Raw genomic sequence first — 15,545 nt, forward strand, 5'->3', positions numbered from 1 at the left:
ATTCATTCACAGGGATGTGGGCTTCGCTGGCTGGGCCAGCATTTATTGCCCATCCCTAATTGCCCTTGAGAAGGTGGTGGTGAGCTGCCTTCTTGAACCGCTGTAGGTACACCCACAGTGCTGTTAGGGAGGGAGTTCCAGGATTTTGATCCAGCGCCAGTGAAGGGACGGAGATATATTTCCAAGTCAGGATGGTGAGTGACTTGGAGGGGAACTTCCAGGTGGTGGTGTTTCCATCTATCTGCTGCCCTTGTCCTTCTAGATGGTAGTGATCGTGGGTTTGGAAGGTGCTGTCTAAGCCTTGGTGACTTGCTGCAGTGCATCTTGTAGATGGTACACACTGCTGCTACTGTGTGTCGGTGGTGGAGGGAGTGAATGTGTAAGACAAATTATTTTGAAATACAAAGATATTATTGGGCAGGGTGAGATCCTTTAAATAAAAAACGATCCCTTAATTCAACCAATGAAATGATGTGGTTTGAAGCTGCCACTGATTGGTGCCCCTTTCTCATTCCATTATCAAAGGACAGTTGAAATTAGATATTTGTTTTTAAAAAGTGTGTGAATTATAAATTGCTGCATCTGACCCACCCTTTTCGAGTTGACCATTGGATAAGCTGCAGCCTCACCATGAAGCAGCATGTTTCAGTGTTGCCAATTTTGGAGGTGAATGTGTCATTTTCTTCATTAATTGTTATTGTGGGGGGAGAAAAATTCAGGAGCGCGTTATTAAGCACCATCACCTGCAAGTTCCCCTCCAAGCCACACACCATCCTGACTTGGAAATATATCGGCCGTTCCTTCACTGTCGCTGGGTCAAAATCCTGGGACTCCCTCCCCAACAGCACCGTGGGTGTACCTACACCACAGGGACTGCAGTGGTTCAAGAAGGCAGCTCACCGCCACCACCTCAAGGGCAATTAGGGATTGGCAATAAATGCTGCCTAGCCAGCGAAGCCCACATCCTGTGAATGAATAAAAAAAATTCCTAAGTACTCAAAGATGCACTGCACTGATGGGGAGTATTAAGCAGCGTTGAAGCAAGAAGCGATTCTCTAGCTTTCGTTATATTTATTTTGAGCCTATTCCTGTATAGTTAACCCATTGAGCATTTTATTTATCTTTTTGGCCTATAATGCAGGACAAACCTCCTCCACATTTTCTTTAGTTTAGTATTCCAGTTAGTGCGAGAGAATAAATTCCAAATATTACAGATGCTTTAGATTAAGTTGGGAACAGTTTGGGATTTTTTTTTGCCCCGCAATGCCCCCTGTGATTAATGTTTCACCACATGTATGTTCGGAATCTGTGCCCATTAACAAAACGAATCATTAATGCTTGTGTTGAACATCGAGTCCAATTGAACATGTCTTTAAAAATGCGAAGCCATATTTGAATCATTCAAATTTTCATATTTTTTGACTTTCTTATTTTTTTCATGGGATGTGGACATTGCTGGCAAGGCCAGCATTTCTTGCCAGTTCCCAATTGCCCTCAAGTGGCTTGCTGGACCATTTCAGAGGGCAGTTAAGAGTCAACCTCATTGCTGTCGGTCTGGAGTCACATGCAGACCAGGCCAGATAATGACAGCAGGTTTGTTTCCCATTGGTGAACACTGAGTGAAACTATTTCTCCTCATGTTTCCATTGCTTCTTTTGCCAATTACCTCAAACCTGTGCCTCCTGGTTCTTGATCCTACCACCAGTGGGAACAGTTTTTTTTTTCCCTGCCTGCTCTGTCCAAACCCCTCATGATTTTTGAACGCCTCGATCAAATCTCCCCTCAACCTTCCCTCAACTCTTCAAAGTAAACAGTTCCAACAATCATTCTGGTGAATCTTAGCAATGGTGACCAGAAAAGAAGCCAGCATTTGGATTGGGTACAACCGGAGCTTTAAAAAGATGTAATGTACTTTGCACCCTTTAAATTCCAGACCCTGTTCGATAAATGTTCCATGAGCCGCATTAGTTATTTGCTATGTCTGTCCTCTGGATACTGAGGTTGCTGTGGGTCTGGAGTCACATGTAGGCCAGACCAGGTCAAAAATGGCAGATTTCCTTCCCTAAAGGGACAGGTGGGGTTTTTATGACAGTTGCTGAGCTTCATGGTTACCATTACTGAGACTAGCTTTCAATTCCAGATTTATTCACTGAATTTCTGTTCGTAGGTGGGATTTGAACCCATGTCCTCAGAGCATTAGTCTGAGTCTCTGGATTACTAGTCCATTGACATTACCACTATGCCACCCTCTCCCAGATGTTCACCAGGATGGAACTTCAACTGTAAAACGTGGAAATGAAATGGAATATTTCAAATGCAAATTTGGAAAAGCCTTAACTTCAGGAGTAAATGAATATTAGCTAAAAAGCCAGAAACGTGTCATTTAAAGTAAGAATTTGTCAAAATGTGAATTATTGAGCCAGTGGAGGCGATGACGTAGTGTTATTGTTGCTAGACTAGTAATGCAGAGACCAGGTTAAGGGTAATCTAGATCCAGGCTAATGCTCTGGGGACCTGGGTTCAAATCCCGCCATGGCAGATGGTGGAATTTGAATTCAATAAAAATCTGGCATTAAAAGTCTAATGATGACCAAGAAACCATTGTCGATTGTTGTAAAAACACATCTGGATCACTAATGTCCTTTAGGGAAGGAAATCTGCCACCCTTACCTGTTTTGGCCTACATGTGACTCCAGACCCACAGCAATGTGGTTGACTCTTAAATGCCCTCTGAACAAGGGCAATTAGGGGGATGGGCAATAAATGCTGGCCTACCCAGCGATGTCCACATCCCATGAACAAATAATATATATGAAAAAAAAAACCTTTCTTTCCAAACAGCCAAAGTTATTTGTGAGTGACTCTGGGCAAGAAAGGACCTGATATTGATAGTGGGGTTTCAACTCCACTTCTAAACTCCCTGCAGTCTGACCATATCAGCATACGAAATAGGACCAGAAGTAGACCATTCAGCACCTCCTCCTCCAGAGTCTCTTCCGCCATTCAACAAGATCATGGCTGATCTGTTTGTGTATTGAATTCCACATTCCCATTTGCCGTCTGATAACCTTTGATTCCCTTGCCTAACAAGAGTCAATCTACCTACCTGTTTTGCGTAATATGTTTCCCAAATTAACTTCAACATTGACTTTTGAGTTATAGCATTGAATCATACAGCTCAGAAGGAGGCGCTTCAGCCCATCATGCCTGTGTCAGCCGTTTGAAAGAGCTGTCCATTAGTCCTACTCCTCTGGGCTCATTCCCCATCACCCTATAAATAGCCAAGAGTTTACCTAATAGCCTTTTGAAGATTACTGTTGAATCTGCTTCCACCGCCCTTTCAGCCAGTAGATTACAAGTTGTAATAATTTCCTGTGTTTAAAAAATGAGCATGAACGTTTCTCCTCCTCCTTCCTTTTTGGTTCTTTTGCTAATTTCCTTAAATCTGTGACCTCTGGTTGCCATGGGAAACTGTTTCTCCCCCCGCCCCCCCCTCCCCCAACTACATCAGAAGATGAGAAACAGGAGCAGGATTAGACTGCACGGCCTGTTGAGCCTGCTTCGCCAATCAGTACGATCATGGGCTTCAGCTCTGCTTTCCTGCCCGCTCCCCGTGATCCTTAAATCCCTGAGAGACCAAAAATCCGTCTGTCCCAGCCTGAAATGGACTCGACGATGGAGCGTCCGCAACCCTCTGGGGTGGCGACTTCCAAAGATTCACAACCCTCTTGATTGAAGAAATTTCTCTCCGTCTCGTGATTTCATAACATTGAACGTCTCTATATTAAATCTCCCCCTAACCCCGAGAGCAATCGCCGGTCTCTCCATTGTAAAGGAAACCACTCGTCCCTGGCACCCTCCTGGTAACTCTATAAGCACCTTTTAACATAGTTAAACCCTTCCGCGTGCCTCATTTAGGGCATCAAGAGTTCGATGGCAGTTTGTCTCAGTGCTCGGCTTGGGTAGCTGCGTCAAAGACCATGTTCGTTTGACCTGAATATGGTGCGTTGAGCTGGTGTGGTACCGAGTGGAAAATATCCAGTCTCCCACTTTGGTAATTGAAGTAGGATAATTACGACGGTGCATTTCCAAAGTCGTGAAAATGGAAGGTGTGAGGGATGAAAACGACTAATGGTGCTGCCTTTGAAAATACACTGAAAGACGGACAAATTATCAGTCAGCGTCTGATGTAATGTTTAAGTAGCAGCTTTGGACAAATGGATTTCTGAAAGCCCCGTTATGAGTAGCTTCATCAAAAGGGAACTGATTCTCCTGCTAGCCTAGCTCGATGGACTATTTAGATTTTAGAGAGGGGATAATGTTTCTTCTGGGCAAGCGTTTGCAACATTTCATGCTGTCCATTTATTAATAACTGGACTGAACCTTGTATGAATGGGCACTCCGTTTTTTTTTTTAAATAAGCTCGCTAATTGAAAGACCCAAGTAACCCCCAGTGCTAACATGGGAGGCTGACCTGAAACCACAGACACTCTCAAGTTCCAAAACCCTGGACTGCCTCCGTTGCACCTTTTTTACAACTTAAAGCAAAGTGTCGTAACCTGTTTACAAATCTGCCAACTCTGGAATTTTCACTGGGTCGGTGGGGTCACAGACGTTTCCCCCCTTGGGCTTTTGCCGCCTTTCTGCCTGCCAAACTCTGTGGGTCTACTCACCTTTTTTGTGAGGTCGCTGTCTCCGCTGCCGTTAGGGAAGACGTCACGACGGGTCGGAAGCGATGCTGAGCCCCAGCAAGCCTCCAGAAGCCCCATCGCTCGACGAGCGGCGAGTTCGAACTCCTGCAGAGTTTGAAGAATGGGGAGATGATAAACCTCTCAGAAGTCTCACTTCTGATCATTTGCATTTATGTAGCGCCTTTTAACCTAGCAAAACACCCTAAGGCCCTTCGGAGGAGCGATAGCAAACAAAATCTGACGCCGAGCCACTTAAGGAGATATTAGGGCTGGTGACCAAAAGCGGTGCCAGAAGTGAAGTAGGTTATTCAAGGAGGAGAGAGGGCCCGAGAGGTTTAAGGAGCTCAGTCGGCTGATGGCACGGCCGCCAATGGCGGCGATAAAGAAATCGGGTATGCAGGAGGCCAGAATTGGAGGAGCGAGGAGAACTGGGAGGCTGAACCAGGAGCCAGTGTAGGTCAGCGAGCACGGGATAATTGGGGAGCGGGAGTAGGTCCGAGTGAGGGCACAGGACAGCAGAACTTTGTTTGGGTACGTTATGCCTGTGCTGCTCTTTGAAATAGCTATCGAAATAGTCTCACTCGCCCTGCTCTTTTTCCCCAAAGCCCTGCACGCTTCTTCAACTATTTATCCAATTCCCTTTTGAACAGTAATGATCGTCAATGGCCGTCCTTAACTGGTCTGGCCTACATGTGACTCCAGACCCACAGCAACGTGGTTGACTCTTAACTTCCCTCTGCAATGGCCTAGCAAGCCATTCAGTTCAAGGGCAATTAGGGATGGGCAACAAATGCTGACTTTACCCATATCACATGAAAGAATAGCAAAGAAGTCCTGCTGAGGCCTAACCAATGACTTGCAAGGGTTCGACACCATTTCTTTGTGTTTAATTTAGTTTATTTCCCCCACAACCCCCACCTCCCCCAGACCTATCCATCATGTTTGTACAATCATATTCTTCTATCGCTGAAAAAAGCGACATGTCGAAGCTTTTCGTCTTGCGCTCATCAGAGCACCTCGCAAGAACACCAATATAAGGGGAAAACAACAATTTATACCGTTTGTGAAGAGAGTGCAATACTCAAGCTCTGCACGAATATTCTTTTATGTTCTTGGGGCAGGGATGGCTGAGAGGTGATTTCCTAGAGGTGTTCAAAATCAAGAATGGTTTAAAAACATAGAAAATAGAAGCAGGAGTAGGTCATTCAGTCCCTCGAGCCTGCTCCGCCATTCAATATGATCATGGCTGATCCTCTACCTCAACATCATTCTCCTACTCTCTCCCCATACCCCTTGGTGCCTTTAGAGTCCAAAAATCTATCTCTTTCCTTCTTAAATATATTCAGTGACTTGGCCTCCACAGCCTCCTGTGGTAGAGAATTCCACAGGTTCACCACCCTCTGAGTGAAGAGGTTTCTTCTCATCTCAGTCCTAAATGGCTTAATCTGTACCCTGAGACTGTGACCCCTTGCTCTAGACATCCACCCCCCACCCCCACCACCACCCCCATCTATAGGAAACGTCCTCCCTGCATCCAGTCTGTCCAGCCCTGTCAGAATTTTATATGTTTCAATGAGATCCCCTCTTATTCTCCTAAACTCCAGTGAATACAGGTCTGGTCGGCCCAATCTCTCCTCATACAACAATCCTGCCATCCCAGGAATCAGTCTGGTGAACCTTCGCTGTGCTCTCTCTATGGCAAGTATATCCTTTCTTAGGTAAGGAGACCAAAACTGCACACAATACTCCAGGTGTGGCCTCACCAAGGCCCTGTATAGCTGCAGTAAGATATCCTTGCTCCTGTACTCAAGTCTTCTCGCAATGAAGGCCAACATACCATTTGCCTTCTTAACTGCTTGCTGCACCTGCATGCTTGCTTTCAGTGATTGATGTACAAAGACACCCAGATCCCCTTGTACATCAACATTTCCCAATCTATCACCACTTAAATAGTACTCTGCCATTCTGTTTTCTCTACCAAAGTGGGTAACTTTAAACGCATTTAGATAGAGTAAGTAAAGATAAACTGTTTCCGATGGTCAATAATTGACACGGATTGAAGGTGACAGGCAAAAGAACCAGAGGTGGCATTGAGAAAAGATTTTTACTCCGTGAGTGGTTAGGATTTGAAATGCACCAGCCTGATGGGGTGTTGGATACAGATTCAATAGTAATTTTCAAAAGGGAATTGGATAAATACTTGAAGGAGAAGATTTCATGCAGATTTGAGGAAAGGGCAAGTGGAGTGGGAGTAACAAGGTTGCTCTTCAAAAAAAAAGCCAGTGCAGGCTTGATGGGCTGAACGGCCTTTTGTGTTGTGTGAGTCTGCGATGTTCTGTGCTGTAGAGCATCAGTTCTTTGTCCGTTGCCCTGTTTGTTTTTATTTCCGTCCTTTTCTGTTTAAGCTAAGGGGAGAAAAATACATTGAGATTCAGAGGTTACTAACTAGTTGCTTTTAACCAGTTGAAACGATCTGAGTGTCAGAGCTTTTAAAATAACTTCATCCCATTACAAGTCGCCCTGCCTTTTGTTACCACTTTCCTCATTTTGGGAGGTTTAAATCGATGCTATCGCCCTGGGTGCTTTTTAACAACCCCTTAATGTTGATGTTGATTGTTCAGTGGTAAATATGTAACTGAAACCGTTTCCGCTGTTCAGATCGAGTACGTGATTTCTTGGTATTTTGAAACAAAAAATGTTCCCATAAATGCTAAACCAGAATCAAGTCTCCAAATTAGACGTGTACATGTTACTTAGAGCCTTTCTAATGGATTTGATTTTTGTTTGGGGCATTATATCAACATCCTACGGGTTACCATTGACCAGAAACTGAACTGGACTTGCCATATAACTACTGTGGCTACAAGAGCAGATCAGAGACTAGAAATCCTGCCGTGAGTAACTCACCACCTGACTCCCCAAAGCCTGTCCACCATCCACAAGGCACAAATCAGCTGTATAATGGCATACTGTCTACTTGCCTGGATGAGTACAGCTCCCACAGCACTCAAGAAGCTTGACACCATCCAGGACAAAGCAGCCCGCTTGATTGGCACCACATTCCCAAACATTCACTCCCTCCACCATCGACTCTCATTAGCAGCAGTGTATGTACCATCTACAAGAGACACTGCAGGAATTCACCAAGGCTCCTTAGACAGCACCTTCCAAACCCACGACCACTGCCATCTAGAAGGACAAGGGCAGCAGACACATGGGAACACCACCACCAGGAAGTTCCCCTCCAAGTCACTCACCATCCTAACTTGGAAATATATCGCCGTTCCTTCACTGTCGCTGGGTCAAAATCCTGAAACTCCCTCTCTAACAGCGCTGTGGGTGTACCTACACCACATGGACTGCAGCGATTCAAGAACCACCACCTTCTCAAGGGAACTAGGCTTGGGTAATAAACGCTGGCCCAGCCAACGAAGCCCACACCCCATAAATGAATTTTGAAAACCCAATTGCACAAGTCCTCTCAGATTTGTCTGTTGATGGGCTACGTTCCCTGCTTAGTAGTGTAAGACCCCATGTTTGGAGTACTGTGAGCAGTGCTGGTCCCCATATTATAAAAAGGATAGAGAGGCACCAGAGAATATTCTGGTGTCACCTTTTGCACCAAGGGATTATAACTGCCAGTAAAGACTTCACAAACTGAGTCTCTAGTCACTTGAAAAGAGAAGACTGAGGGAATAATTTGGGAGAGGTGTTTAAAATTAGGGAGTGTAGATGGAGATGATGTTTGCACTTGTCGGCAAGACCAGAACCAGGGGTCAACAGCACCGTTAACACCATGAAACATTCCCAAGGGTCTACACAGGAGCATCGTAAAACAAGCTGTGACACTGAGCCACATAAGGAGACATTAGGAGAGGTGACTGAAAGCTTGTTCGGAGCTAGGTTTTAAGAAGCCTCAATGTAAACAAGGTAGAGAGGCGCAGAGGTGTAAGGAGAGAATTCCAGAGCTTGGGGCCCAGGCAGCAGAAAGGGCGGCTGCCAATGATGGAGGGATTTATTATTGGAAATGTACTAGAGGCCAGAATTAGAGGAACGCAGATGATTTTGAGGGTTGTGGAGCTGGTGGAGATCACAGAGATAGGGAGGGGCGAGACCATGGAGGGATTTGAAAACAAGGATGAGAATTTTAAAATCGAGACGTTGCTGGAAGCTGACATAGGCCAATGAGGACAGAGGCGATAGGGGAGTGGGACTTGCTGCGAGTTGGGACATGGGCAGCAGAATTTTGGATGATCTGGAGTTTGAGTTGAATCTTGGAGACCAGCCGAAAGTGCGTTGGAATAGCCGAGCCTAGAGGTAATGAAGGTACAAGTGAGGGTTTCCACAGCCGATGTGCTGAAACAGGGATGACGTTACAGACGTGGAAGTAGGTGGTCTTGGTATTGGTGCGCATATGGGGTTGGTAGCTCATCTCAGGATCAAGTGTGACACCAAGATTGCAAACAGACTGGTTTAATCACAGACTATCGTTAGGGTGGAGTCAGTACTCTTCCAATTCTGGCCTCTTGTGTACCATCCAATTCCTTCACTGCACCATTGGCAGCTGTGACTCCAGATTTCTGGCTCCTAAGCTCCGGAATTCCTCTCTACTCTCTCTCTCCCTCCCTCTCTCTGCCTCCTTTTTTAAGACGCTTTTGACCATCTGGTTTGACACCTCCTCTTTGGTTCAGTGTCAATTTTTCCAACCCTGTGAAGCAACTTGGAACGTTTCTAACTCCACAAAGGTATTAACCTAAATATAAGTGCTTGTCAGCCCAGAAAAATACCAACCACAGAGTGATGAACTCTGAAAGACCTGCACCTACCCAGTGTTGTATGGCAATGCATCTGCAGCCACATGTATTATACTTCATGCTTGTAGAATTGGGTCCCTGAAACTCATATATAGAGTTGCTGGAGAAGATAGCAAGAAGGATGCGTTCTTCAGCCCTTCTCTCTTCATGGAAAGCACAGACTCTGAGGTGATCCACAAGTCACCAACAATTTTGACAGTGCCTTCCTGTCCCACACAGCCTGCATCCTGTAACTAGAGCAAACACAATTTCTATCCAACTCGATGTTATCCAGTTTTATAATTGCACATTCAGCACTAGTTGTAAAACAAGTGGAAGCATTAGTCACATCATCAATCACTTTTTTTTTGTTGTCGCAAGAGATTCTTTAGCATGTTCAGAACAGGATGCTGTACATGAACAAATAGTGGAGTGTTTACATAAAAAGAGAGAACTTGCATTTATATAGTGCCTATCAAGCCCTCAGGTTGCTCCAAAGCACTTTACAGCCAATGAAACATTTTTGAAGTGTAATCACTGTTGTAACATAGGAAATGCGGCACTCAATTTACCCACAGCAAGCTCCCACAAACTGCATTGTAAAAATGACGGGATAATCTCTCTCATGTGATGGTTGATGAAGGGATAGATATTGGTCAGAACACCAGTGAGAGCTCGCCTGCTCTTTGAAATAGCGGACGTGGGATCTTGCAGATCCAGCTAAGAGGCCAACTGGGACTCAGTTTAACATCCCCACCCCCTCCCCACCCGAAAGACGGCTCCTCCGGCAGTGCAGCACCCCATCAGACACTGTAGTGTCAGCCTAGAGACACGAGGGGCAGAATTCCACGCTGGCGGGATTTTATGGTCCCGCTGAAGTCGATGGGTTTCTGAACGGCTCGTCGCGTTTTGCGGCCCTGCCCCCGCCACGGTTGGGTCCATAAAATTCTGCCCGCGGCCTGGGACTTGAGCCCACGACGTTCTCACTCTGAGACTAGAGTTGGGGGTGGTTAGCCAGTGAGTCATCACTTGTAAATAGCAGGTGCCAAGTTCACGCGGGCTGGTTTTATATTTACCGAACGAGCATGATATCTCTTAAGTTGCACCTTAACTTTCGAAGCGATGGATAACCACGTTTTTAACACGAGCTTTTTTTTTTTACGATTGTCTCCGAAAAATCCAGGGGCTCAAGGCAGCGGACAACGACCCCACAGCACCACCTTATGACTCGCTGTTGGTGTTCGACTACGAGGGCAGCGGTTCTACAGCCGGATCTTTGAGTTCCCTCAACTCCACGAGTTCTGGCGGAGACCAGGACTACGATTATCTGAATGACTGGGGCCCACGGTTTAAGAAGCTAGCGGACATGTATGGTGGAGGCAGTGACTGCTAGGACCTTTTTTTTTTGGAGCGCAAGTGGGAAATGTTGCAGACCAAGAACTTCTGACCGATTTTATTCCCAGCAACAACAAACAAAACACACACAAAAACAAAACGGCTAGGCTTTTATATGTTAGTCAACTGGTGCCAGTGCTCGTTGAAAGCTGCGATTATAGCTGCAAACCAATTGGCGCGAGTGGAATTATCGGCAAACTGACACTGTTTTAAAAAAAAATATTGATAAGAGCTCTGTTACACTTGAATTTCAAAGTACAGAAGCACTGAGATTTTGTGCCTTTTTGTACACTTTTTTGATCTTAAGAATCATTTAGGTTTATGTTACACGCTTTAACAGTACCTGTGACATTTTGAAGTGATAATCCCCGCCCCCCCCCCCCCCCCCCCCCCCCCCTCCTCTCTTCCCCTCCAGTTGAAACACAAGCGGGGAGCGGGTTTTGGGGCGGGGGGGGGGGTAGTGAAAACACACAGGCAACGGCAAGCTTTTCTCTGCTTTTAGCTTAAACCAGACGCTAAAGACACCAAATCTCATTTTAAAACAAAGTACCGTTTTGTTAAGAGGGGAAGGTGGGCAAATTGTAGGTCACGGGTTCCAGTTTTAGAAAACACTGCAGCAAACTGAAGGAGGCTGAGAAATGATGCAAGTTGTCAATGCCTTCTGACTTTTGTAACGCCGCCTTTTAGTTTTCACGTCCTTGAAGGCAGATAAAGAAACGATTAGTTTAATTTCAGCCTCCAGATGACAACTGGTATTCATTTTTTTTTTGGTTTGTTTTTTAAATCCGTTGTACAAAAGGAAAGTGTACATAATGTTCAGAGACATACTCAACAGACCAGTCCTAATCCTTTGGATCATGCATTTAAAAAGAAAGAGAAATTTGGGCAGTTCGGTTTTCTTTCTTGCATGTTTTTATCGTCTTTTTTTTTCACCCGAGGGGCAAAATGTATTGAGGGAAATGCTTTTGGAGAAAGTGATGTTGACTGGTTTGAAGACTAGATAGACCATGACGACTATTTTTTTTTTCTCTTGTAATTCTTAACTAGCACAAGTGTTTTACATAATTTGTACCAAATACCAAGAGGGGGTAGGGTAGAAGCTGGTGGCACTAATTAAAGAGCAACTTTCGAACCAGGAGAGGATTGTGACACTGGCTTTGGCCAATTTGACTGTGTATCAGAATCAAAACATTACACCTCTGGCCCGGATATAAATTAAAGGCTACTTTTTTTGAATTTTTCGCTGGGTTTTGACTTTATTTTGTCGGTGTGTTGGAAGAATTGTACATTTATCCCTTTTTCTTACTACAGTCCTGTAATTACCCGCACTGGTTGGCTTCATCAAAATTTAGAATCAGGCAACGTTACAGCACCCGCGCTGGCCATTTGGCCCATCACCTCTGTATCGGCCGGCAAGTATCCATCCAGCCTTTTCCCACGTTACAGCTCTTGGCCTGTAGCCCTGTGGGCTTCGGCACTTCAAGTGTATATCCAAGTGCCTTTTAAAAGTGGAGGATTTCTGTCTCTTATCACCCTTTCAGGCGTGAATTCCAGCCTCCTGCTCCCCTCTGGGTGAAAGATCCCCCCTCTAAACCTCCAACCTCTAATCTCAAACCCACGGCCTCTGGTTAATGGACCCTTCAACCAAGGGCCATTTTGCCTACCTGTCCAGTCTAGGCCCGTCATGATTTTACGCACTTCAGTTGGGTTTCCCCTCGGCTGCCTCTTGTTCCAAATGAAACAACACTTGGCCTATCTCATTTTCAGTGACGTGGTAAGTTCCCCAGTCCAGGCAACACCCCCGTAAACCTTAACCGCTATGTTGTGAGGCCAAATTATGCCTCCCGTTCGTGGGTGACCCATTAACTAACACCTGCTGCACATGAAAGCTATGTTCTAGCAGCTCCCGCATCCTTTTTGTTTCGTCCCCCTTCTGAGTAAGGATTCCAAATAGCGCCGCGATTCCCAGTCCTACGAGGGAGGGAATCTGCTCCAATCTTTCGTGTTTTGACCCGAGACCCAAATGGACACTTGCGGCCGCCATTAAGATGTGGATTCCCAGAGGCTGGGTCACCGGGCTAAAAGCCATCGGCTGTGGGGGGTGCTGTGTCATAATATCTCCAAAGTTGAGCAGTAGAGTTTGGATCCAGATTTCAGTCTCGACTGGGACAGCAGCACATTGGAAACACTGCCTTGTTTTGCAGGGATAATCTGCAATGTTAATTCGCAACATCGAAAGTCAAGTGCTTGACATGCTTTTTAATTAAAAAATGTAAATTTGCTGGAATGATGCATGTTTTTTTAATAAGCCATTGGCAATCTGAGTCAGGGTGTACGCATAATAAGACTTGAGTTGAAAAGTACAATGGAAAGGGAGCATTCGCCTATTTTTTTTACAATGCAAGTATTACATTTTTGAATTGGTGCATTTTAATAGACAGTACAACTCCCCTAATTAAAGGAAATGTATTATTCTCGGGATGTGGGTGTCGGTAACGAGGCTGGCACCGGTTATCTTTAGCTGCCCTTGAAAAGGTGGTGGTGAGTCGCTGCTTTGAACCGCTGCAGCCAGTCCAGTGTAGAAACTCCCTTGGGTGCTGTTAGGGGAGGAGTTTCAGGGTTTAGACCCGGCAGCTTAATATCATTTCCTTGTTTCCCCTTTTTTTGTGTTCCGCGTCATGAAGAAATGGATAGTCCAGCAAACAACGGTGCTTGCAATACAAGGAGTGGGGGATGAAGATTGATGCAGATCAATCGAACCCTCTTAAGAATCTGAACCTACAGCCAATATAATATCTGACAGCATAGCAGACAGTCACAGAATGATCGAACAGGAGGCAGCCATTCAGCCCATCAAATCTGTGCTGGCTCTTTCGGAGATCAATCAGGTTAGTTATTCAATTACGGGACCTGGGCGTCGCTGGCTAGGCCGGCATTTATTGCCCATCCCTAATTGCCCTTGAGAAGGCAGTGGTGAGCTGCCGCCTTGAACCGCTGCAATCCCTGGCCTTGCTCTTTCCGCATAAATTTTAAACCAGGCAACTTGACTCTGGTCAAGGCATTGCCTTGAGGTATGCACTAACAAATGGCTATGGTAGCCATTTGCTGGTTCATTGACTGGTCAATACATTGCTCTGAGGAGAGTCAAGCTGCCTGGCTAGAATTTTCCTACAATGCTTGGCAGTTAACTGTCGGCCACTATTAACGGGTGCATTCTCCATGGCAGCGTCTCTACTACTTGTCAACCAATCAGCACACTCTTCTCATACAGTATAAAGCTGTTGCTTCCCCTGAAATTGGTATTCTTGCGATTGTCCTGATGAGTGCAAGAAGAAACGTTTCGACAAAACGTCTTTTTTCAGCAATTGAACATCTTCACACCTCATTAATGAGCGAGTACAGGTATGTGGATAGGTGAGAAAAGCTGGGTTTGCTGAGAAGACTTGAGAGGACATTTGATAAGAGATTTGTAAAGGTTTTTATGGGAGTGAAGAAAGAGAAATTATTTCCAATGAAGGGTTGATAACCAGAGGAGACAAATATAAGGTTTTCGGCATGAGGGACTAACTGTATTGTAGCCAAACTTGCTGACGAAGCAAAGAGGTGGGAAATAATCATTTGGTAGTACAGAACTTGAGTGTTGCTGAAAAAAGAGACGTCAAAGCTTTTCATCTTGTGCGCGTCGCAAGAACACCAATATAAGGGGAAATAACATAAGAAAAAAGAACAGAATTAGGCCATTCGGCCCCTCAAGCCTGCTCTGCCATTCAATAACATCATGGCTGATCATCGTGTGTTTTGATTTCCGCATTCTCATCTACCCTCAATAACCTTTGATTCCCTTGCCTAACAAGAATCCACCTACCCTCTGCCTTAAAAATATTCAGTGACCCTGTCTCCACCACCTTCTGAGACAGAGAGTTCCAAAGTCGCACAACCCTCAGGGAAAAAAATTCCTCCTCATCTCTGTCCTAAAAGGGTGACCCCTAATTTTAAAACAGTGCCCCCTAGTTCTGGACTCACCCACAAGAGGAAACATCCTTTCCCCGTCCACCTTGTCAAGGCCGTTCAGGGTCTTGTAAACTTCAATCAAATCACCCCTCACTCTTCTAAACTCTAGTGGAAACAAGCCCAGTCTGTCCAACCTTTTCTCATAAGACAGCCCGTTCATTCCAGGTATCAATCTAGTAAACCTCCTCTGAACCACCTCCAATGCATTTACATCCTTCCTTAAATAAGGAGACTAAAACTGCGATCTCAGCGCAATTTCCTCAAAATTTATACTGTATGAGAGAGGAGCTCTGATTGGGAAGAGGACTCTGGTTGGTCAAGGTGTTGACATGGAGAACACATTTTTGATGGCGACTGACCCTTAAGTGCCAAGCATTGTAATGAAATTTGAACCATACAGCTTGACCCCAATTGGTCAAGGCATTGCATTGAGGAATGAGTTGGTGAATGGCTGTCACTTATTTTTCAGAAATAGGAAAGCAAGTTGTGAGGAGCATACAAAGACTCTGCAAAGGGATATAGATAGATTAAGTGAGTAGACAAAAATTTGGCAGGTGGAGTATAATGTGGGTAATTGTGACGTCGTCCTATTTCATCTGAAGAGTAGAAAGCAGTATGTTATAGAAACATAGAAAATAGGCACAGGAGTAGGTCA

The 15,545-nt window shown here is 45.2% G+C and overlaps 1 protein-coding gene across 1 annotated transcript in view; it reads left to right on the top strand.

Annotated features, from left to right (window-relative positions):
• LOC121279300 (cadherin-2-like) overlaps nt 1–11,251 on the top strand; it is a 197,503-nt gene extending 186,252 nt beyond the window's left edge. Inside the window, exon 16 of the mRNA XM_041190437.1 lies at nt 10,668–11,251. Within this exon, the coding sequence (XP_041046371.1) occupies nt 10,668–10,877 (210 nt within the window). The 3' untranslated portion in view covers nt 10,878–11,251. The remainder of the gene's footprint in view (nt 1–10,667) is intronic.
• The last annotated feature ends 4,294 nt before the right edge of the window (nt 11,252–15,545 follow it).

The sequence above is a fragment of the Carcharodon carcharias genome, chromosome 6 (assembly GCF_017639515.1).
Source record: "Carcharodon carcharias isolate sCarCar2 chromosome 6, sCarCar2.pri, whole genome shotgun sequence".
In the NCBI taxonomy this organism is placed as follows: domain Eukaryota; kingdom Metazoa; phylum Chordata; class Chondrichthyes; order Lamniformes; family Lamnidae; genus Carcharodon; species Carcharodon carcharias.